A 26,061-nucleotide genomic window follows, 5' to 3' on the forward strand; every position below is an offset into this window, starting at 1 on the left:
TTCTGATTGCTTTCATTCAATTCAGATAGTGTTATCAGTTTCTTTCTTTTGAAAAACATAATAACCTGATGCAGTAGGTTTAGTTTATTGTCATGGCCATACTAAATATATAATTTTCCCTTTAAGGATACTTACATTGGAGAGGAAGATCCAGGGATGCCACAGATTTTAACTTTACTTATGGTAAGCAAAGCTCGTAAATCAGCTGGCAATAGAGTTGTCAAGTTACACAAGATAAGGCTTTTTACAAGGCCATCTTGCTGAATTTATAGGAAAAATTACTTCCCACTGGTACCAGGGCTGGGGGAAGGTTGAGTGGGACATGAACTCCTTCCCCAGCAGTGATGTGGCTGTGATAACAAATCTATGCAGCATCTCTTCCCTACTTTTTGCTCCTTATCCCAGAGCTGCAAGCAATCTTCTCAAGCAAGACCTGGTCTTGTTCCAGTTGGAAAGCATTTTTATTTTTATGGTCCTTCATATGAAAAAAAATAGTTCTCACAACAGACAAGTCTTTTTTTTAAGATTTATCACAACATGAAATTTATTTTGTTTCTTTGCTTTTAATTTGCCTTGATGCTAAAATGTTATTTTCCTCATTAAAAATTATGACATTTGGAAAAAGTACATGCAGGAATACACAGCATGTGGGATGTCAGCCTTGGATTTCACTGATAAAGAACTGCTGGGATGAGGGAGCACAACACCAAGTCCTGCCCTGCAGAAAAGCCAGCTGAAAGCAGTGGGCAGCAAAACACTCACCTGCCATTCAGCCCCTCTGCTTCACCACCTTTGGCCGCCTCACAGACCCCCTCTGGAATTGTGTGTTTATTTTCCATGCAAGAAAAATGATCAAGGCATTTCATCAGGGCAAAACACAACACTACTTCTCCCAAAGACTGATTAGGGAACAAAGAAAGTATCACTTAATAACTGTAGTTATGAAGAAAGGAGAGAAAACCATGGGCTGATGGAAAACCTCCAGATGAAGGATTAGGCAGGGATGTGACGATTCCAGCAGGTAAAGGAGGGAAAAGGTGGCTGGGCTCTGGCAGGCATGTGCTGAATGAGAAACCACATCACGGCATACCACCAGTAGTACTGCTGTATCACCTCTCAGTCTTCTCTTTGTCTCTCACTAGATTTTGACAGAGTTCCTCAGATTTGGATGCATTTTCATTTACACCCTATTAACATATAATCTCTAGAAATATTTTTTATTTGTTTCTGAAATTATTCTCCACTATTTAATACAAACACTCCCCCTCCATCCAGTTAGGTCTTTTCTCTAATGAGACTTGGGTTTTCCTAATTTTATTTCTCAGTGATGAAAAAAATGATACCACATTTTCTGAAAATTCAGGTTGTTCTCTGAATTTGGGTGTCATAATAGTTTGAGAGGAGCTCTGACTCATGATTTAATAATGGAAAGAAAATAATAAGTACTACGTCTAAGGGAAAGGCATAACAGTAGTTGCTATCTGAAGCTGATGGCAGCTGAACTCTGATTAGGAATGAGACCTGTTTTTACAAGTGTGATCATGGGAATGCAACGAGGGAAACAGCCAAATCTCTGTGCTTTGATGTCTCCAGAAGAAGAATGTGTACCTTTCTGGGTGACTTAGGCTAGTCAAAAACAATTCCCTGGCTCAGCTGAAAGGACAATCTGGTAATGGCCCCTTGAAGCAGTACTGTATCCTTTCTGATCCTTGCATTTCACACTTTTTCCAATTTAATGGGAAACAGTGGAAGTATTCTTCATTGTGCATGAACTGCTGTATGTTTACTGAGGATTTAGCATGATGTTTCCCTGAGTCTGGTGGGGAGAATTGGAGAATTTTCTGATTATCAAACTGTGAACTCTCAGTGGCATACTTTTCCTAAGTACCTGGGGAGCAGTGTTCTTACCGTATTTACATGCCTGGAGATGCAGAGAGCACTGACAATGCCTACTGGTGCCAAAAGTGGTTGGAAAACAAATAACTGATTTCCAGAATTGGAATTTGGAAATACCATAATGTGTCTTTCTGCACCTTTAAGCAAGTCTTTTAAAGCCTGATGCCAACTGACTTCAGCACCTAATCCTGCTATCAAAAGCACTCAGGAACTGCTGTGATTCATGCACAGCAACAATGAAAATGGGGCTATTGGGCAAAGCCTTGAACCCTGCTGACTGCCCAGGACTCGTCATTTCATCTTGCCATAACTCTCTGGGCTGCCAGCAGTAGCAGCTCAGAAGATGCCCCAGTGGCAGCCAAGGTGCCTCTGCTGCAGGAAGAGAGAAGGAGAGCCAATGCCCTACTCCATCAGGCACCCAGACAGTAGATTGCCCTTATTCCCAAGCCCCAGCCAGCTCCCACAAGGGCTCTTCTAAAAGACTGGGATGCTCCTCAACAATAAAGTTAAACCCATAACTCACTCAGATGCCTTTCATTCTTTATTTTTCCTTGGCTCACTTTCTATGAAAGTATCAGGTATCAGTGATAGCCACGGCTAATCTTTCTTGCATGAGATTTGTCTCAAAATTAGGCATGTCCTCTGTTTACATTTTGTATGTGTAGAACAAATAGAAAGCTCAAATGGAGGAAGGACCCACAGTAGTTACCTGACAGCATAAAACACAATAACATATCAATTAATCATTTAATCAACTAATAATAGCAGGTAAGAAAAAGCCAGGAAGATCAACCCACTCCTATGTGTTCTGCAAAATGAAAAGCTAATTCATAAAAACTAATCTTTGGAATTGTGTCCCATGTTCCTGAAACCCCTATATGCTGTAAAAATAATGCATGGTGAAGTGATTCATCCTTTAAAGGCAAATGCTCAATTTAAATCAAAGAACTCTTTTGACTTTTTTTTCTTAAAGATAAGCAATAATTTATTTCTCTTTCATCTTCACAATTATCACATACTGCCCAGCTACATGACCAATGCCACTACATAACACAGGAGAATTGCCCACCTATACTTTACTTGGACAAATACAATTGCAATTTACAGGTTAAATGTACTGTACAATGTGTTGTTGGAAAAATGTCATTCTTATCTAGACTATGGGATGTGGCATATGATTTATAAACAGACACACTCTAAGATGTAAAACTTCAAAATTTGTTAAGCTAAGGATAGAGTATAAAGCATTTTGTTTTGGTATTGTATTATTACTAAAGTAGAAAAAAGAAAAAACTAGAGAAATAAATCCAGATCTTAACTTACACGATATGTCTTAGGTTAAGAAATTAATTGGCTTCTCCACTTTTTTTGTTTTGATCTTCTTTTTCTTTTTTCTTTTTTTTTTTAATAAATGAGTAATATGAATATATTGCAGGATAAAGAAAGATTGCCTGATAAAGAAGGTACCGTTATATGAAAAACAAATGAAAAATTACCAGGTAATTTTGCTTACAAAAAGGGTCAAACTATAAACAGTCACAAAATATATAAAAATGCCACATTGAACGAGGCAATTGTACTCTACCTAAACTGGTAGTATCCTCTCTGAAAGAAGTTGTCTTCATACAGTAGTAACTGATAAAAAGGCATTGTGTACTCTTGTGCCATCTGGAGATTTAGCACCGTGTGTCATCAGTTCTTGGATTGTCATCCAGTTGTCCAAGATTTTCTTGTTTCTCTTTTTCATCATCTTTTTGTGACTCAGTTCAATAATATTAATTTCCTTTTTGCCCTCGCTGCCACTCTGTGGACTTTCCTTAAGACACTCCAGCCTGCTCCTCATCATGAACTCCCGCCGCCTTCTCTGCTCCTTAGCTCGTACCAAATGCTGCTTCCGTTCTTCTTTGCTCCAATAGCGACCCATCTTCATCTCACTCATCGTATCATCATCTGTCGTCATCCCACTGCGCTCCTCTTTAATTTTTAAGGCACGTTCCTTGAGGATTCTGTCTCTAACTGGTCTCTTTGTGATGTACCTCGTCCCATCACTCCTTATTTTCACTTTCCATTCCATCTTGGGCTCTGCACACTTCTGTGAGTCTTTGCACATGCTCACCAAGCTGAGCTGGCTCTGGGCATACTCCACAGCAGACTTTTGCTGGATCAGCTGCATATAGCTTTGATAGTGCTTTGCATGAGCAGGTATATTCCCGTACCTGTAAGATGAGCTGTGATATGGAGACAGGTAGGGAATGTGCTCGCTGTTCTGCTTTTCCTGGTCTGTGAATTTGCTGCTTTCTGATGCCAGTACTGCATCCTCAGCAGCACTGTCTTGCTCAGTGGATTTGGTTTTGGCTGAGGTTATCTCCCTGTTGCTTTGTCTTGAAGATGGCTGATTAGACACAATTGCACTCCTCAGGTTTTTCCTGTTGGTGATGCTGATCATCCTCTGGAGAGAGTTATTGGGAGATCGCTCCACCATCAGTGGAGTGCTCCTGCAACTTTCGGCTGTGTTGTAGGCACTGGAGCTGTCCTTGTCGGACTTCTCAGGGTGCTCCATGATGTCATCCAGTTTGCCTCTTTGTACATCTATGCTGGTGTTATAATTCCTGAACCCTTCATCATGTAAAGCCCAAATGTCTCCGTACTGATCCCTCACCTTTTGGAGCCGGTGAGCTTGCATAATATTCTGACATTCGAGTTCAATGTTTCTCAGTTCCTCATTCAGTAGCTGCAGCTCATGCTCCACTCCATCTTGCTCTCTTCTGTTGCACTCTATCGTGCTGCTTGAGTAATACAGGTCGTAGTCCCCATGGTTTCGAATTTTGCACTTCAGTTCCAACAGCTGCCTAAACCTTTCACATTCCTCCTCTGGGTTTCCTATGAAATCAGATTCAATGTATTCCCCAGACACAAAGCTTTCATTGCACTGGAGCTCAATGCTTCCTAATGTATCTTGGCTGTGGCCCAGCTCCCGTTTGGTATGCAGGGTAGCAGTATTCTGCTCATCAGGTGCATTTTCTTGCTCTGAGCTCTCGTCATTACGTAGACTTTCATCTGTAGGTCCCACCCCACTGTCCTTCTCATGATTGTTGGATGATGAGGTTGCAGTGTCTGTAGTGCCATCTTCCTCTTCATGTTTCTTTGGCTAAAAAAATGAGTAAACCAAAATTATTATTAAATGCAGACCATAGTACTTGAGAATATTTTCTAGCTCTGTTTTGCCTAAACAGCTGGGATCTGATTTAAGCTGAATTAAAACAGATCACTAAACAGCAGTCCTACTGCTCATAGCTTTTAAACATTTCTGAGATTCGTGCTGTGGTGGCCATACTGAGAGAGGCAGATGAATTACAGCACTTGTGACATATCTTCTAAAGTCCGGAAATAAATATTTCCCTCTCTAGCTATGTCATCTCTTTGCAGTGCTTAAAGATAATGATCACCAGATGGTGCACTGTTTTTGATTCTGGATTATGGCCAGAGACTGGTGGAGCTTAGATCTTGGATTTCAGGGAAAACTTGGGGAAAAGTTTCAGTACTGGTTATCACTTCAAAAAAATAGAGCAAGCAGCCAATCAGACAATGCCTAATACAATCTAAGAGGGTTCAAAAAGACTACTTTCATCAGTGGGTATTTTTTTTTTTTTTTTAACCAGTGAACTCCTTCTTTGCTCCATAGAGATGGGCAGGGTTGAAGCCTGCAGAGGGCTATCCTCTTTGACTATGCCCTCCACAGCCCTCTCTCACACTTGTTTTCAGGAGTCTTTTTCCAAAAGACTGTTCATTTTGAATTCTAGGATTTTGCTCAAGTAGACCTCTCCGTTGCATCCCTCGAGACCACTTTTCTTCCCTAGTTAGAATTTATGTTCCTTAGAAATAAAAACAGCCTTTTACCATTAAGCATAGAACAACACCGAGTGCTCGCCATGGGCATTATGTCAAGCTTTTAGGCTGTTGTTTTTTAATTCACACTCCATTCATTGTACCTAACCTATTTATATTCTCAACCTATTTATATTCTCAAAGAATGTGAGATAATACCTCTCTGAAGAGACAGACACTTTTTATTTTTCAAACTGGATAAGCAAAGAATTTCCCCCCTATTCCCCTCACAAAGCAATCATGTTGAGTGCGATTTATATGGCCTGTTCGCCAAATATCTAAGTGTACACAGTACCAACCAGGTACTATGGAGGTATAAGGAGGTATAATTGCATAATTATGCACAATGGTAGTAATAATCAAGGCAGAATAATGGAACAGTGCACCCAGTGAAAGGAAACAAACTCAAAGAGCCCACTTTCATAATTCCCTTTTTCTCTACTTAGACAGTAAAACCAGCATGAAAATGTGCCTCCTCCTATCTCATCCTTTCTCCCCTGTTCATGTGCACCTCATGAACACATACCCTTCAAGTGGTTTCCTTTCTTCAACTGTTATGAAAAAATAATGGCCTAGTTTCAGAAAAATAAAAATAACTTCCACCCCCAAAATGCTATGTAATAGTGGAATAGAATAAATATTGAAAGAAACACAATACCGGGATAATTCAATGTCTATGACAGAGCAGTTAAAAATTTCTGAAAAGATGTTTCAGCAATACATTGTCGACAAGATCTGCAAAGAAAAACTTACCTTTTAAAATTATAGCATATATTTTACATTCATCTTCTTGCACACACAACACGCAGCTGGTAACAAAATGCACAATAAATGTATAATTCTCGTGCAGCTTTGGCAACCACACTGGTAATGTGCTAATTACTATCTCCCATTGTCCCCAACTGGGGAGAAACTCTCCCCTTGAATTTAAATGTCATGAGACACAATGTATTCATGTATTCAGTGTTATTCAAGGGATCAGGCAAAGGTTCAATGTTTCTTGATGTTATAGGGTCAGAATTTTCTAGAAACTAGATTTTGAAACTGAAAGGGACAAAGGCAGACTTTCCTAAAAGTTCTCCAAGTTTTAAAAATTCAATGGTACATATTTTCCCCATCTGAAATCCTCTCAGATCTTTCTACTTACCTGCTTAAAAAACAAAGGTATCTTGTCACAGGAAGAAGCAATATGAAGAGTAGTACCAATAACACTCTAAATAACTAACTATCGTATAACTGTTCTATAATTATGATTTATCTATTCTTTCTTTCCTCAGCTTATGCATTCCTGAGAAGGTGTCTGAAGTATATTGGAAGATTTTTTAATAAGGCTAATCTTATATTTTTCCAAAGTGACTGCAACACCTTAGTTCCATTTTCAGGAGTAGCTGGAGAAGTGTGGGAATGTAATGTCTTCCCACCTGCTTTTTAAGAGTTCCAAAATGTTGTATTTTACACAGAGAAAAAGCCCAATGTATAGAGAATTCTCAGTGAAAATCACAGAATGGTAGGGGTTGGAAGGGACCTCAGCAGATCACCTAGTCCAATCCCCCTGCCAAAGCAGGTTCCCTAAAACAGCTTGCACAGGAAAGCGTCCAGGAGGATTTTTGAACACCTCCAGAGATGGAGACTCCACAGCCTCTCTGGGCAGTCTGTTCCAGTGGTCTGTCACCCTCACTGTAAAGAAGTTTTTCCTTAGCTTTGTATGGAAGTAATCGAGAGTAATCAGAAATAAAAGTACCCCAAGCATTCACCAGGAATGATGTAGATTTAGGTTTAATTTTGTATTTTTCTAGTTCACTTCCTCCAGGTCAGTGCTGCTACATAAGCTATTCTGGTCCCTTCTCTCACCTGCTTTGGAGCTGCTCCAGCTTGTATTGATCTCCTCTGCCCTCAAACCTTTCAGCAGAGAAGTGACTCCAGTCTGGGTCACCTATACTACTCCCTGAGCGCTGCAATGTGTAACCCACGCTGCTCTGGAAAATATTTAACTGCCAACATGAGGGAGAACAGTTCCACCAGACACTGGGAGGGCCGTGCTGCAGAACAGCCAGGAATTTGGGTGCCTGCCCCAAATGCAGGGCTCCATTCACATTAGCAAACGAGGAGGGCCAGGATCTGCTCTCCAACCTTGAGGGTGAGGGACACAGCAAAACTTGCACCCATATGACTAAACCCATCCTACTCCCTAAATGGTGGTTTATACATACTGTGTCAGCACAATTATACAGCTTACAGGAGCTGAACTCCATGATGCTTCCTTTGATGTCTCCAGCATGGTGCGATACCACCAAAGCATATTGAGCACTTCTGAAAAAGATCCCTTAATGTATCTATTTGTATAGGTGTTGAAACAGACTTTGCCGTTTGGGCCCATGCAATCAGTGCTTTCAGAATTAGTGGCTTTTGTTTTCCACACCACTTTTATCAACAATTTAAACTTTGCTCCTTCAGCTTCCACTCGATATAGACTGATTTAATTTAATATGCTGCCATCTAGTCAAATTACACTATCCATAATTAACAGACACACACAAAAGATAGAAACAAAGCAAACCCCATCTTTCCAGTCTAACAGAAATCAGATGGGTGGGATTGATTTGACCAAATGTAAATGTCTACAGTACAGGCACCTGAATGCCAGGTAGTCACTTTGGGTTCCCCTCCCTGACAGGAAGAAACACGTGCCTGTACAATCAGATTCTTCTCAACCCAAAGCAGACATCGATATCACATTAAATCTTTCCCCAGTATGTGGATACTTGCAGCTAGTTCAATTAAGAAAATTGAAAGTAATACAGATATTTACTGTACTGCATGCTTTTGGGATATATTGTTTTAAAAATCCACTGTGACTCAAGTGAGGTAGCCCCTGGCATTTTGGTCCCGGACTTGTCAGAGCTCCTAAACACGTGCAAACTGAACAGCCTTTTACAACATAAAATTACTTTAATTTTATTTTGAAAGGTAGCAAGCCTAATTCCAGGTTAAGCCCCTTCTGAAAAACAAGAGAGAGTCTCCAATTGCCAGTGCATTGCTTTTTTAGCGTTATCTGTTTTCTATTCTAAACAAAGTGTTTGTTTTCAAACATAAGTTGTCAATCTCCTCTACAATTTCTTCTGTTTCAAATACCAAAGGGCTCCTTAGGCCTCATGTTTGCAGTGAGAACTCAGATAATGAGAAGGTGAATCTGGTGGTGCATACAATCAAGCAATAAATGAACCTCAAAAGATTCTGCATTTCAGCTCCAGCAAGCATTCATGCCTATAAAATGGCTAATCTTGGAGGAATTCATGCTTTGTTCTATTCTAATTTTACAACTTATGATGTACACTGGGACTCAAAACCCAGGCTGCTACTAAATTTTGAAGGCAGTAAGATTCAGTCTAAGGTTCTAACAAACATAGCTGCTGGGCTCTTTGGTCAATCTCTGACAGTGAGCGGGAGACTGACCACAGTGAGAGGAATCTCTGGTGGCAGGGTAACCACGAGGTACTCCAGCCACGAGGGAAGACTGGGATTGATTTCAGTGGTGCACTAAAAGGGAAAATGCTCTTCTGCAAACAATGCTGTTCTTTTAAAACAGGCCTCTCTCAAAAAAGATTTGCTGCATGGCAAATGCATCGTATTCTGAAAGTTATCTCTGCTGCACAATGAACTGCAATGTTGTAAAGGGAAAGGAATACAATGAGTTATAAAAAATGAAAAATTACAACTTTCCTCGAGGTTTACTGGACTGTTCTATACAGAGAAGATACAATTCTTGATTAAATTCTATAGAGTGGCTCAAAAACATACAGAAAAGACACCAGTATCTACTAAATTCTTCTATTACAAACTGTACCAAAGTTTTCTGTGACAGCTCATACTAAATGTTAAAATGATATTCTGTACAACAGACTCGTATTTGGAAGGATATTCTGCTATAGTGTGTATTTATTACAGCAGCTTGCAAGATTCATGACAACAGATGATTATGAAGCCAAAGGCCTCTGTTTTGGTTCACAAAAAGCAAGGCTGGCATTAGAGCAAAATCTCCATGGCCAACCAGGGAGCTTGAAGATACTCAGCTTGGCCACTTGCAGCTGCAGTGAGAGTAGTTTCATTGCTCCGATGGATTATGTGATTCACCTCAGGAAACTGCTAGGTTTCCCAGCCTAACAAGGAGCAAAGAACCAGCTTTCTGACTTGCTGAGTCACTACATAGAGTCTAGAGAGACAGCAGCTGTCACAAATTATTGATGCCCCATTACACACCAAGATGCATTTGGCTGATTCGATTACTCATCAGAAGGGCAAAGAAATGTCTCGCTGTCCTAGAAATACTTCAAGCAACCCAGTATCATACACCGATAAAGCACAAGTGACCACCATTTTTTCAAGTGTAACTCTCTTCTACAGTAATATAAAATCTCAATAGGGAAAAAAACCCCTATCCTTAGTATAAGATCCCAATGGGGAATAAGCAATCTCAATGGCTTTTGTGAAACCACTTAGCAGAACACTGCCGTTCAGTAATTAACACTATTCACAACCCAAATTCAGTGAAAAAGCCAAAGCTTGACAAGAACTTGGGCATGGAAAGTCACAACTGTGAAGTGTTTTCAGAGGCCCCAACATGCCGTGTGAGGTGCTAGCAGAGGTCTGTACATAGAGCTGCTCAAGAATTTCTTTCAGAAGTAGGGGTTTGTGTGAAAATGTCACTGTGCAAAGGAAATTGCTTTGTGAAGAACAAGTGTTCTTTCTGGCAGGAAATCTTTTGTTATCCGAGATAAAATTTATGGCTAAAAAAATAAACAAGATGCCAAATATCGGTTCAAAGTAGCTAGCAGTGCAGTAGTTAGCACATTTAACTTGGGAAACTGAGGCTTGGATCACTGCCTGGAAAAAAGGGTCATATCTAAAAGGCCACTATAAATCCTGTTGCAAGGCTCCCTTCACCTCTGACCTTTGAGTTATTCCACTTTATGTAAATAATTAAATGCTTGTAAAGTCAAGGATTTGTAATCTGAGCTATCATATTCCAGATAATTGAGTTAATTACTCTGTCAGTGACTCTGTCCCAGTGAATATTTAATTTATGTACAGTAGATAGCTTTGGTAGTGCACTAGGTTTGCGTGGCAAGGTTTTGGTAGTGGGGGGGCTACAGGGGTGGCTCCTGTAAGAACCTGCTAGAAGCTTTCTATGTGTCCAATATGGGATGAGCCAATGCCAGCCGGTTTCAAGACTGACCTGTTGCTGGCCAAAGCTGAGCCCATCAGCGCCTCTGTGATAAAGTATTCAAGAAGGGGAAAAAATTAGCTGTGCACCCAGCCAGGACTAACCCAACACACCTAGTCAACAGCCCAGCATCAAGTCTGTAGGGGAGGTAAGAAGGAAACAGGATAGACACACATTCAAGCCCCTAATGTGGACCAGGCAGCGAGGTATTTGAAGCCAGGTCTCCTGTTAGGCACATAAGCCCCCTGGTTTCCAGAAGAAGGAAGGCTCTCACAGTCTTTCTCCCTCTCTTAACTTCAAAGCTTCAGGATCTGCTTTTGAGCAATTCAGAGTGGGGAAAAAAAATTCAAGACAAATTTCTGTGCATGGAAAAACAGTTTCTCCGCAGCTGCACATATACAGAAGCCAGGAGATGAAGCTGGATTTTATTTCCTTGGCTCCACACAGGCGCACATACTGACAGATCATCTGATCCAGGTGTGGATAAGGTCACTCATGAAAGTACAACTGAGAAGACCCATCCCTTGATGAAACTGTATGGCTGGGGGTGCACATGCATCTTTGCCATGGTCACAGCGCTTACACCACATGTGGGCAGGCAAAAATCAGGATACCAGTAAACTGGGACTATGCTAACAATATGCTTATTTGTCTCCATTAACAAAACAAATGCTGAGCTGTGCACTGTCGGTGTAAGAAAAATACACTTGTATTACCAAAACACCTGTTCTTTATTTTAAACACCTCTTCCATCTTGTTTTGCAAGCTCTCTGGAGCAAGGGCTGGCTCATACCTCACATGCATACAAGAGGGACATCTATCTCAACTTGGAGCGCTAGGTGCCACACTGATACAATTAATTAAAAAAAAATTGACATAAAATATAAAAACATAAACCCCAAACACTTCAGAATTAAAGAAGAAAAGCAGTAGTATTCTGAGAGTTTAGAGAAAATGAGAAATCTGCAGTTATCACAGCCTCCTAAATTGTTTGCTAACTTGTGATACTTGGCCTAAGCTTCGATTATACTCCTTTTCCTCACCTACAGCATGCCAGAGTTCACAGCATTTTAGAGACAGGATTTTATCAAAGCTGTTGACTCCATTTTACACCATACCATTTCCTTCTCTATTAATAAAAAAGTATACCCAGCAAAATTTCAAATGTTATGTTTAGTAGCAGTCCTACCTGCTCCACCTCGTTGGCTGTGTACTGCATCGCTTCATTATGCTGCTCTTCCAACATTTCCAAGTTTAATTCCTCTAAGAATTCATTCCTTTCATCATCCAGCCACCCTTCTTCCAGCTGCAAAGAATACATTAGTACATTATATTACGTTAGGAAGGACACATGCTTAAACAGGGTAAACCCAAAAGGCAATGCTTTACTAGTTCTTTTTATCCTAATGATTCTCTTCAGAAAGCCAGGTGGTAGGAGTTCGTGTCTCAAAAAGAGAAGAAGAAAAAGAAGGATAGAAAAAATGGGACTTGCATGCCTTTTATCCTTTCTTGAAATAGTATGACTGATTTTCTCTCATAATGAAGGAGACTGCACAGCATAGACATTATTTCCTTTCAAAAGGTATGAACGGCGCAGCGCATAATACTGAAGCTGTCACGTTCATTACTGCTGAGAGCACCTGCACGGAAAGAACGGCTACGTTACTAATAGGGCCAGGAGGCAACCAGGCTCTTTCCTCTAACAACCTCCATCCCAGTACTGTGCCCTGCTGCCGCCACCTCAATAGAAACCTTATGTTGCGTTTCTGTCACCATTTTCCCATTGATCTTCCAGGTAAACAAACAAACAGAGGAGGGTGACAGAAGGATGCAGTGACTTGAAGGGAGGTTATTTTTGTTCTCGCAGTGTGCCTGGAAGCAAGGCTTATCTGTTTGTTTGTTTTTTTTTCCCCAAGTGTAAAATAATACTTTGACATTTGGTGAAGACAGTGTTGCAAAAGGACAGGGGGAGATGCTATGTTTTCTGTCAAGGAGACTTAATCCTCTCTCTGTACCCACTCTGCACCCTTTGCTTCTTTCTAAATGGATAAAACAGACACCCCTGGACCCCTGGCCTAAAATATTCTTCCTCCAATTTTGTTCATTGTGCCATGTGTGCACATGGCACACATCCATTTGTATTTGTAAAACCTTGCCAGATGGCTCACTGTTGAAAAGGAAAGTACTGGTCAGTGACACCCCTGGCTATAACAATAGGATCCTAGCAGAAGGAAACATTTATTGTTTTGTCACTGATGAAGGAACCAGAGGAAGAATGTGACAAAAAGATGCTAAAAGGTAAAAGTCTCAGCATTAGACAATTAACAAGAGTATCAACTATATGTGTCCTGAGACAGCAAGAGCAAAGTAACACAGGCCAACACCTACAGCAGAAGTACCACTGGCTCAAAGCCAGGAGAGCTCTGGACACAGATGCCAGTCAGAAAAGTCAGACCAAATCAGCAAATAGTAGTTCAAAGCTACACAAGGAGTGATTGATGCTCTGTGGTACTTCCCACTGAACACCGGCAGGACACCAGTGTTTCCTTCACAAACTCTGTGATTTTGCCCATACTGATTAACTCTTTCGTCTCATAAAGAACATAAGCCTTCCATGATTTTCCTTGGCAAAACCAGCCTCTAACATTTTGGGATTAGAAGGATGCTTTTCTTCCTGAGGGCATGTAACTTTTACGTTTGTCCTTAATGGGACTTTCAAATAATTCTCTGAAACATCTGGTACTGGCCACTAGTACTGTTTGCTTGTCATGTTTGCTTTTTTTCCCAAGGAAAGCCTGGACACAGCCTTCCTCTACCATAAAGGATGCTCTTCAATTTCCCTCATTTGAGGAAATTACAGAGATTAACAAATCTGGAGGATGAAAAATTAATCTCACTTGGCCAAATCTGCTGCTTTGATGGTGGCAGACCCAGTACCTAACTAATGGGAATGCTTATGTTATGTTACAGCTTTTAGAATAAAAATAATATATGGCTTAGTATACCCGTGCACTACATACACAAAGATGTGAATACATATGCCTGTGTCCTCTGTTTACATATTAAACAGCTTGTGCACTCTCGGGTTCTCTGTTTCAAAACTTAATTTTTCATCTGTATTCACTGTGCAAATAAATGGTCAGAGAAGCTTTTCTTCCCTGTTACCAAATGAATGTGCTTAGCAGTCACCCTTCAAGACTGCAATACTGCCATTACCATTTTCTATCTAAAAATAAAAGTCTGCTTAACCCTGCTCTCTTTTTCCAGAGTCAAAGCAACACAACTAGCAGAAATCAGTCTGTGTACAGCCTGATTTCTAACATACTATGGCTTTTTCTTCAGTTTTGTGTTAATATGTTCTTAAAACACATAAATTAAACCCCCCCAAACCCCAAACCCCCAATACAAACCAAAACACACTTCTACAATTTGAAAGGAATATCCATATGGGAAGCTACATTGGTACAGCTAAGTAATCCCTTATCTCATATTGACTTTTTCATGTTGACCAATCTAAACAAATACAGAGAATTAACTTTCCCTGCGCATGTATTTTATAAGTGGGTGGGTTTCAGTTCCCTACCAAAAATCAAAATCTTAGTCAAAAATAGTAAGAATAATGCTGAAACAACTCTTTCAAAACTTCTGCAGCTTCCAGCGAGGGCTACAATTTTGTGATATAAAGCAATACATAGCTTTTTTTGCTGTATTAAGTCAGCAGTTTTATGTAAATTGTTTAGATTCCTGAAAAACATAAAGGAAATGAATGCTGAAATTGTGAACCTTTTATAACTACCGTATTCCAGTAGAAATTCCAAGTGGTACTGAATTACACTTACTCAATTTAATTTATACAGAGCATGCAGCTAGCGAGACTGAGAAATATCAGATCAACAGCACGAGAGACAAATGGCAACATAACCAGTTCTCAATTGTTGGCAGATGGAGAGAACAGTGACAATATAATGTCTTTTTGCTTTGCAATGGCCTATAAACAGAATATAAAGGGAAGTACAAACAGTACTCTTCTTCCACTCTACCTCTCCTTTAGTCTGATGATCAACCTAACATCTGCCCCCTGTAATGATATAAAAAATTCTTGGCATGGTAAGATGCTTGGTATTGGCACAATTTTATTTTTAAAACCATATAAATGTTTCTAAAAGCTTTTGAAAATGCACCTCCCAAGATACATTTTGTAATATGTAAGCAGGTTTTTGTGACCAGGGTGCTTTGAAAACAATTAGATCCAGGTTTGCTGAATGGTATTGCAGTGAAAGTCTCATAATTGGTACATAAATGAACAGTTTACACGCCTGCTTATAAGTGCATAGGGTAAAAAGCTATCATGAATGACCAACTACAGATTTGTGTAAGTTCATATAAATGACTGAGGTAAGTATGGGAAATTTATCCCCAGAACAAATAAGGATCTCTAATGAGTAATACATAGTTTTCAAGTTCTACTTCATATTTTACTAATATCATATTAGTTCTGTCAGCTTTATTTGCATACCTGTCTGCTGGAAAGGAATTGCTTAGTTTGGGGCAAACAAACCCTAATAATAATCATGCTATTTAATTTTTTGGCTAAAGAGGGGCAAAGCTCTGCAATTATCTGTTTCCTCCTTTTGTCAGGAACTCTGGCATTTCTATTTCTCAGCAGTTCATTACTTACACTGACAGTGAATTTACAGTATAACCTGGGTTCTGGCTCAGTGCATCTATTTAGTCTAACCTGCATCTCTGGTCTTGCAACCAGCAACACGATTTTTTTGCATTCTTCGCTGGAGAGCAATGCCACTGCCTCTTCCCGATTCTGGACATCTTGGCCATTTATCTAGGAAACAAATGAAAGTGGCACATTAGTTTCTATTTCCACAAAGCAACACACAATAAAGGGCAGATATCAGCTCATTTGTGCTGAATGTATGGACAATGAAACTCGTGCAACGGGCTCATCTTCGGCCCCTCAGTGGTAAGTGTCTTCACTCAATTATGCGCTTACTGTAAGAGCTGTATTGATCGTTGAAGGATGGTGGACATCAGAGGAAGCAGTTATGTTCATAAATGTCCAACCTGCGCCCTGGTAACATACATCTAGCAATACAATTAACCAGCCCCTGACAGGTGACGTTCATCTTTCTCCGTTCAGAGTAATGGAAGTGTCACTCTGAGATAATAGTGCTGGTGGAAGCAAGACTGGTAATGCTACAGCTGAAATCAGTCACACCGTATGCTGGTAGAGAGCCAATTAGAGAGCTACAGTATTATCTCTCACCAGGCAATACTTACAGGCCACTGCTTATTGCTGCTCCATTTAATCATTTTATATTTGTGTGGACAGCTTAGTATCCAGTACCACATAAAACATATGTATCCCCCTTACAAAGGATAATCAAAATAAAAGTGGTTCTCCAATGAGAACGTGCTTTTCTCACTACCTTTCTCCTATTCTATCAACTCATTAAACCAGCCACATCAATGACTATGTGGTAACAAACATATTTGGCATTGTCCAAAACCCTTTATTGAGGGAATCATACAGACATCTTATTTTCCATGTGTATTTGGTTTTGTCGAATTCACAGCACAAGAGGTAGATTATTCTCATTGTAGCCACAAAAAGAAATACTTGGTCTATTTGAAAATGGGTGAAAACAAAACTGGAAGACAGAAAGATCTGAATATTTGGGGGAAATAAAATCTTGCAAGGGTTTGATTTCAAAGTAGTAGGAACTTCCTGGTCAAAAAGTAAAGGGAAAGTTGCATTTCTGCATATATGTTTGGCTTGAAAGCCTTGACTCAAAAAGACAGTTTCAATTCAGATCAGAGAAAAAACACAGTGTACCTTGATTATCTAAACAGTGATAAGTAAAATGTCTGAGACCCTTCAAAGCTTACGTGAAGGGATAGCTGTGGTCTGTGGGAGAGCAGACAACTATTTAGAGAGGCAGAGCTGCCCTAATGCAAAAAGTAGAGATGCAGCCCCTGAGGTGCAGGAGCAGATCTCCAGCTTGTGCAAATCCCCCCAGCCATGGCAGCTGCTCTGGTGGGCTGTGCGGGGCCAGAAGGACCACCACTATCAGGGTCCGGGAGAGAAAGTCACACCGTTGATCTCACTCTCTGAGTGTGTGCCCCTCCTGGACCCTGACAGTGGTGGTCCTGCTGGCCCTCCACAGCCCACGCCACACCAGCTGCACCATCATGAGCAACGAGCAGGACCTGCTACACAGCATCTCACCCCTACGTTCAGCACTTGTCAGCCTGGAGGTTCACAGCTAAAAAGAGCAGAAGTTTAGGCAAGTTTCACTACAACTGTCCTTACAAAACCTTTCCCTTGGCTTTGTAACATTTAACGTAAAATTCCCAGGCTACTTTCAGATGCTTAAGGAGACTGTGAAGGTGATGGGAGAAGTGTGATATTTGTGAGAATGAGAAGGGGACAGTTTCAGCCTCAAAAACATGAGGAAATCTGCTGTAATTTTGTGAGAAATACACAAAACAGAGCACCCCTCCAAGCCTTAACTGATGCCATCCGCCACCTGCAGAAAATGCCCCCAGGCTCAAGGATCCGGCTCTCTCCCAGCCTCAGTGTAATCCCTCTGTAATGGCACTGTCACCTTCTATTTCTCTGAGTTATCTCATCAATAAGAGTAGATAGAGGGTCAATGTGCTTTCAGATATGAAAGTAAACCCCACATAACTCTCTGGGTGTTAACTTTAATGATCAAACTCATAGCTATATATCAGCACTGACATTAAAGTAATGCTCCAGTCTACAAAAGGATGGCAGAATTACCTATGCTTTTCTCTCGCCCCTGGAGTCTTTACTCACAATTGAAATGAATTTCATTAGGAACTGGAGAACATTTGTCTGAACTGCTGTTGGTTCTCCACTTCACCCAGAAATTTTAGAAAGCAAGGAAAGGAGCAGAAAATGGACCTACCCTCTATTTCCTTATTTTGAAATGCACAGAGTAGGAATGAAAGTTGCTTCTACTTGGTAGAATAAACAACTTTTTTTTTTCTGATTTTTGAAAGTTAAAAATATCCTATTTGCTTTCTTCAGTAGGTGTTTATATAGAAAGATGCAGAAGACAGTGCACTGACACCCCTAGCTGTACCCCATTTTACGGTCCCATCACTCCAGCTACCACCAAGGAGCTCACTGCCCTCACACCGTGGCATCTTTGTCTTCTCAGCGGGGGAACACCATCCGTCCTGTGAATGTTTTCACATTCTCAACCACACACAGAATAGACCACCAGCCCATGAGTGAGCCCTGACATTAAAATGTAACTCATTATTTCCTCTACAAAAGATGAACCACTTTGGTAAGCCAGCTCATAGACCGTGTTGTGTTAGCTAGACTCCCAAAGTTGATACCAGGGTAAGAGATACAGGTATAGGTTTCAGCAAAGACATCTCCTGCAGAAATGAAAAGACTGGAGGCAAGGAATGGGCTGATCTTCAGACAACCTGAAAGCTCACATGCCTAAATTAATGAAGGGCAATTACAGAACTGGTTACAGAAAAGTGAATTGTCACACCAGAACTACTTCTGGGGTTTTGGTGACAGAAAGTCAAAATACAAGGAAAATTGACTGTGAACCAGAACCAAAATACTACAATCCAGGAAAGACTTGCCAGTCCAATGATTTTCAGTAGCTGTTTTGTGATCTTGTCACTAGGACAAAAAATGTACTATTCACTGCCAGCTAAAAACAGAAACCCGCTGCCATTCCAGTTACTTCCCTCTCTGTACAGGTACACTGCCCTCCTCCAGAGCCAGCAGCCAGCCACCCCCACCCACATGGGCTCTTCTGCATCACTGAAACCTGTCTGTGGGGCAGCTCTTTAAATGAGCAGATCAACAGAAATGAAGGGGGAAAAAACACCCCCGGATGGTAGATTAGAAAAGAACTCAGAGAAGCAATGTTTTATTGGTGGAGGAAAGAGTATATTAATAAAAGCCTAATGAAACCCCTCCTCAGGTATGTTCAAGATCATCCTTCACTAATAGCACATTTTTTGTATGAAAACTCTTACCATCTATGCTCAGCACAACTGAGTTTTACCCAAATTTATGCAATCACTGAATGATCAGCAAGTCTCTGACACCCGTATTTATGTCTGCAGGATCCCTGTTTAGAATTTGACACTGAGATGAACATAGGGGAAATGAGATTTGCTAATAAGTATGGCAAAAAAAGACATGGGACATAAGGGCATGAGCCAGAACGAGTTTGTCATTCTCATTTTTCAGTGCACGCACTCTAGCTCCCAGCTATTGTGTTAAAAAACAGACAGACATGGATTTTCTCATCGATCACAGTAACAAAGAGAACTACCTTCCTTCATTAACAGTCCACAGAGAAGACAGCACTGCGCATTTGTCTGAAGAAAGAGTTTAAAGAAGAGTCTATTGTCACATACTTGCAAAATGCGATCTCCTTCACGGATCCGGCCATCTCTGGCAGCAATGCTGTTTGGATCAACCTGCACAGAACAATATCCAGTAACTGAACATAGAAAGATTTTTACTGGTAATGATAACAGCTGCACAATTGCACAATTTGAAAAAATACAATTTTTACTCAATACAGAGGCAATCTGAAGTTTCCTTTAGAGTCATACGAACTGAACAGTTTAAATAATGGTATAAGCTTGTTTCAGATAAAAGCCTAAAGACAGAAAGGGATGGGAGCATATGATTTTCAGATTAATACTTTCCTATGCCACCATCAGGCATTAACCTTCAGCTGTCAGAGCACTATGAATTAATGACAGATTCCTTCTCCTCTAGAAGTTCACTATGGACTGAGGTGCTTCTGCAGCAGCTGATACCTCTATACAAATGGGACTGTCTTTGGGAAAAGAGCAAGTTTATTTTTCTTTCATGGAAATATTCACTATTAAATGATTATCTCAGTTATGAACCTGTTATTTCCTCTGGAATTTTGCAGCTTACAAGGAAATAGCAAAAAACCCCAAAGGATCTACATTGTATAGATCACTCACAGGCACTGTACATCGTTCCTGGTCTGAGTCAGTTAATTTTAAGTTGGTTTAACCTAAATAGATGTGTAGGGCTCCATTAACAGTTTATCAAAGTCACTCTAGCTCATCCTTGAGCAACGATGACTGGTCATTGCAGGACAATTCGATCTATCACCTTTCACTTGATGGTTATCTTAAATAATTTATTTTGCCTCATCATGCCATAAACTATTTTTCCAAACCAAACATGTGAATTGAGCACTTGGTTTGCAGGTTACATCCTCTACAGCTGTTACATATTATTTTCTTCTTGTGCATTGTCATATAAAAAAAATGATTCTGAAGTACTTAATCAAGTATGAAAGACAGTATAATTACATTCACTTTAAAAGGTCTGAGAAATTTCTACCATGTAGGAAAACCAGCACATTTCAGACACACTCCTGGAGTGTATTAACAGATTCCTGCACTTCCTTTGTCCTCACAAGGTCAAACAGACTTTAACAGCAGTGCTTATACAACTGGTGGAGGACTTATTCTTGAGGAGTTTTATATTAATTCCTCATTATTGTTTCAAGGCTGTGCTTTTCAGCTTCTTTGACATTGCTGCTGGCCTGAAAATGTGTAATCTTGCCTTCATCCCTGTTCACTGATATGTAGGAGAATTCTCTCTACTGATCCTCTGTGTCCATGAGCTTCACTCAGAACTTAGAATCACAGAATATCTCAAGTTGGAAGGGACACACAAGGATCACTGAGTCCCAGTCCTTGCTCGTCACATTTTTACCTAAAAATAAACCATATAAGTAAGAGTGTTGTCCAGATGCTACTTGAACCCTGACAGGCTTGGTGCCATGACCATTTCCCCAAGGAGCTTGTTCCAGTGACTGACCAACCTCTCAGTGAAGAACCTCTTCCTCATGTCCAAATTTGGTTCAACATGTCGCAAAAGTAACAAATTTGGGACATGGTTCATGCAGGATAATCACCAATGACCTTGTACTTCCTAGAGTTCTGCTTTATCCAGAAAAACAACCCTCTTTGAATGGTTGGAGACTCAAAGGGAGCTAGTGCTCCTGAAAGTCTTGTGGACTGACGCTGTGAAACACTAACACCCTGTGATAATGTGCTGGATGCCAAGTTTTCCTAGTGAAGCCAATGAAAACCTGAGGTTTCATCCCATCTCAGTATCCAGTATTCTGTTTTTTGTCTGGCAAAAAAAAAAAAATATTAGTCTTACTGACATATTCCTCTCCCAAGCTACTCTCTCCACCCACCTGTAGGATGTCTGTGTTTACTACAACTGTAACAAAACCATAAATAACAAAATAATGACAATCCACTGTTATGATTACTGAGACTGTGGTGGGGGGAGAATGAAAGCAGAGTGTGGAGAAGGTGCTTTTCTCTTTAAAAACTCTGCCTGATTTTCATCATAAGGGCATATTTCTTTCAAAATTCAAACTGTGCTCAGACTGCTTTGTACTCTCCCAACTATGATGCTGTAGTTGAAAGCATCCACATTAAAGAAGCTTGCTAGTAATAATTACAATACTTGGGCAACATAATTCAAACTGATAATCTAAATGAATTGAAAGTGACACATGTTGGCGGATGGCTGATGCTTCTGCACTCTGGTCTCAGAGCACTTGCTCTTACATTCCCTGGCATGTTCAGCCTTCCATCACGAGCATCTCCCATGCTCCTCCCCATTGCCATGTCCTTACCTCACTGACATAGATCCCCGTGTCCTCCTCATCATCTGTTCTGTAGCAGACAGTCAGCCCCAGCTTCTCCTGGCTGCTAATGCGGCACAGCTCCACCTCCTAAAAGAAAACACAGAAGCTTGCGTGGTGGCTTTTGTCAAGGATGGAAAAAATTGTGTAGCACAAGGGAGCACCAAGCTGCTGACGCACTCATGATGTAGGGCATACTCATACTCACACTGTATGACCTGCTCATACTGTCCAGTCTTGAGACACAATATTTTGTGTGCATCTTTAAGGGAGAAAATATTCTGTGAATTAAGAAGGAAATCCCACTATATTGCACTTTCAAGCTATATAGAAACAGGTCAGTAAGACATGACAAACTTTGAGAAATATGGCTGTGCATCGATTTTGCAGGATTTTTGCTTTTGGATAATAGAAGATGACTTACAATATATTACATAGTCATTTTAGTCCTATCACACTGACTATTGATTTATAGGATATAAGACAGACTGGCTACACATCAATCAATCCATCACACAAGAGCGACTCCCTTCTAACAGCAATCCAAGCCATAAAGCAAAAACACAGCCTTCCATCAATAGCATAATTCCTCCCCTGGCCAGTTTAGTGCCATAGCTTCATTGCAGAAGCTGTTAGATAACAGAAGGATGCTTCAAGGTATCTCCTGTGGAGCTAAACAGCCGTGGCATCCTCCTCAATTGTGAGATGATGCAGAAAACATATTTTTAGTGCCAGATGTCCCAGCAGTGGCATCTCATGAAAAGTGCAAGTTTTAGGGCAGATGGTGCAGTGATAACTACTACAAATGCCCATCTGAGTTAAGCATCTTTAGGGTTTCACAGGGGAATCATTCACAAAAATGCAAAGCTGCACTTGGTTTGAATACTGTGAAACAAATAATTGTAATAAAGCACGATGAAACCAATAAGACAGAGTATTAGCTTGGTTGCAAATGGGAAACTTCAGTTGATATTTGTATTTTAAGGGAGTCTGCAGGTGACATTTGGAGTTTAACAGCTTCTGCTACTCATAGCTGTGCAAAAAAAGGAAAGACAAACTCACACTTCAGTTCTTGGTCTGTGATAAAGAGCTTGTTCCTCCCCATCCCCAGAGATGTCACAGATTAATCTACAAACAGGCACAGGGTGCACAGCAGCGAGGACTCACCACTGAGACCAATCAAGGTGTGGGGACCAGGTGTCAAAATACCACAACTTATGAAAAAACCCACAGTTCACACAGATGAGTTAGTCAATGAACCCCATGCCATTTTCATTTCAGCTAAACATCTTTCATGAAGTGCACTGCTATGGCTCACTCCCCTGCTCCCTCACCAACGTACATATCTACATGGGTTCAGTACCTGCATAAACCCTATAAACTTTTCCCTGGACTTTAGACATTCAATGTCTTAATGAAAACTAAGAAAATTTAGGAAATACCATGAAACCTGTAGGATTCTGTAGTTTTTCTTAAATATGGCAGGAGTTTTAAGTAAGATAGCAAGAAGTGGAATTAGTTGCCAGTACACATTATACACTGGGTTTGAGAGAAGAAACATGGGACCGTGTTTTATTGGGGAAGAGAATTGCAGTGACCTGATTTTGGCACTGGGAATGAAAGTATGTGTACTGGAAGGAAGCCTACTCAAAACCCATAATAATTGATGCCTCCAGAGGGAAAGAACACTTGACTAGAACTGCAATATTAGGGAGAAATTACAGTAACAAAATGGCTTCAATTACAGCAACAAGGTATACTGTTAAGGAATAAAGAAGCTTGCGGTCCCTTGGAGGCCCATAAGGAAGCCTAAATACACTGTAAAGGACTAAGACTGGGACCTTTAAATCAAGGCAAATGAGGAGCTGTGCACAAGCTGAAATACACTGACTTTTATTGTCCTGTTGGCACAACCTCCTGTCTCCCCACGCTGAAGCTGGACAGGGGCCCCAAGGACTGCTCTGAAAATAATTTCTTTGGTTGTGGGTTGTGAATGACCTTGAGGTTCTTGTGGATGATTTCTTTCAAAATATTACTACAAAGCTGTAAGAATGTTTCAGGCTGCAGACAAACTGAATTTTTTCAGTGTGCTGGCTAAATGAGTAGAATAATTTAACCATTTAGAGCATGAAAGAGCAAAGAAAAATGAGAATGACCCTTAAGGCTATACCCTGGGCGTCCAAGAGTTTTGTTAAAACTGTCTCTGGGAACCAGCAGATGACAAATATCAGTGACTAATACCCTCTGACTGGGATGCACCAGCACTGGCTGTGCAAAGTTGAGTTGCCACAGCTTGCATTTCTCTACCAGTAACAGAGCTTAGAGCTGAGATTTGTATTGGGTACTCTTGGGACTACCTCTTTCCTAAACCTCTTGGGACTACCTCTTTCCTATATGGGGTGCAGTCTGATGAATGTGTATGTCTGCAGTCTGCAGCCACTTAGAAGCCGTAGATACCTATGACTGAGATACTCAGTGTACTTTCAGTCTACACTCAAGTACATACTCAAGTAATAACTCATTCAGCATGAAGCAGAAGTTGGATGAAGTCTCTTGCTTTGCATTGGAAGTCATTCCACATTCCTTTTCCCATTGCACATCTGCACTACTAACCTCACAGCATCTCTTTTTTTACAGCAAATATGGTACATCCTGGTCACATTCAAACAATTCAGAGTTGAGAAAACACTTCGCGTAAAATACTAAATTGTGTCTCAGAGTAAAGGCCTGTATCACAAGCACATCTAAAATGACTATAATAGAAGAGCAGCAACTGAGACATTAGAGGACCTGGACTATCATGGTCAAATGCATTTGATGTTGCATTTTGTGACAGATGCTTTTCAGTGTTTTGTTCCTCCCCATCCCTCCCCCCCCCAACTAGTCTTTAACAGAAGAAACAGTAAGTTTGGCAGCAGTAACGAATTTTCATTCTCTGAAACCCCTTTAGATACATGCACATGTGTGCACACGTGTGCACACACACATAGAGTTGCTTTCTCTTTGGGTTTTGTGTTTGTACATGGAGGGACTGAACTGACAGTCTTCAAAACTCAGCATTTTAAAAATCTGTGAGAAACATTATTTGGAGATTCATGAAGTGTGCTGACAGACAGATGGTGGAAAGAGAGGGACTGAGGAGAGAGCTCTGGAGATGACAGCCTCCCCCTCTTTTGGGCACTCTGGGGGCAGCCACCTCTCAACATGAAGAGTATTCTGCTGCCAAGTGACAGAAATCAATGCCAAATTGCTAAATCTTTGACTTGCTGCTACTTTTCTCTGTGTGGGCAGAACAATAATTCAGTGCATTTAAATTGTTTTGCCATAAATTATTTGGTTAAAAGATAGACATGGAAATTAGAATAAGGATGATCCTACCTTGAAAGACTGAGATGCAGATTTCCAAGGTAGCTAATTTCTTCAGACATAGAAAAGACAGTGAAGAGGTGCAGGTCATGCTCCTGAAGTACTGAAAAGTAGTTATATTGGTCATCCTCTAAAGTGATGGAGTAGTGGCTGTAGCCTCTGGCTCCCATTTGCTTCAATGATGGAAAAGCAGTTTACAGGCTGTCAGCCTCAGGAGACATAAGACCAAACAAGGAGCTGTCACCTCTTTGGGGAGGGACGGCTAGGTTAATACTGTCATTTCTCTCAAGTGGTAGAGAAGTAGATTATAGATGTCATCAACTGGGCTGTTGGCTTTCTAGAATTGCTGAAAAGAGGTTAAGGGCTATTAAAGGAGACCTTGTAAAAGTCTGCATCAGTTTGCAGTTATAGTGGGTCTTTCTACTAAAAGCCAGATTACAAAGAGTGGAGCTGATGGTCTGTTAGAAAACAGACCATGAACCCTTCAGTGACCTTTCTTAAACAGTGTTTCTGGGGCAAAAAGAGCTCTGAACTGGTCACATTTTCCCTCCACACACTGGAAAACGGATCACAGCCTAAGATGGAAGTTTGTAAAGCTTCATCTCGATGCACCCAGAAGATGTTGACAACAGTTATTTATCTGATGACCCTGCGCTGGAATAACTGCACACATGGAAAGCTTATTTTGCCTCATTTTTCTTTGCTGACCACTCTGCCAATGCTTTGTACTGGGCCATGTTCATGTTTGTATCCTTCCACCACTTTCTGTCAGGATTAGCTACTCCCTTTTCAACACTGTTCATTTCATTCATAGTGTGTCTGAGCTCTGCACCTGTTTCATCACTGTCTGTCAGCCTCTTTCACCTTCATTGGAACCATGCCACCCTGGCACCTCTCTTCACCAATACAATCCTTTTGTCCTCACCTTCAAAGCCTTTCTCAGTTCGCTCTTTC

General features: G+C 40.7%; 1 protein-coding gene across 1 annotated transcript in view; it reads right to left on the reverse strand.

The window, feature by feature from the left end:
• Positions 1-3,017: 3,017 nt before the first annotated feature.
• Positions 3,018-26,061, reverse strand: part of PDZRN4 (PDZ domain containing ring finger 4) — a 23,179-nt gene continuing 135 nt past the window's right edge. Inside the window, exons 2-6 of the mRNA XM_010173623.1 lie at positions 21,733-21,831; positions 19,442-19,504; positions 15,741-15,842; positions 12,192-12,308; positions 3,018-5,044 (exon numbers count right to left, since the gene is read on the reverse strand). Coding sequence (XP_010171925.1) covers positions 3,518-5,044; positions 12,192-12,308; positions 15,741-15,842; positions 19,442-19,504; positions 21,733-21,831 — 1,908 coding nt within the window. The 3' untranslated portion in view covers positions 3,018-3,517. The remainder of the gene's footprint in view (positions 5,045-12,191; positions 12,309-15,740; positions 15,843-19,441; positions 19,505-21,732; positions 21,832-26,061) is intronic.

This window comes from Antrostomus carolinensis, unplaced genomic scaffold (genome assembly GCF_000700745.2).
Source record: "Antrostomus carolinensis isolate BGI_N321 unplaced genomic scaffold, ASM70074v2 scaffold25788, whole genome shotgun sequence".
NCBI lineage: Eukaryota > Metazoa > Chordata > Aves > Caprimulgiformes > Caprimulgidae > Antrostomus > Antrostomus carolinensis.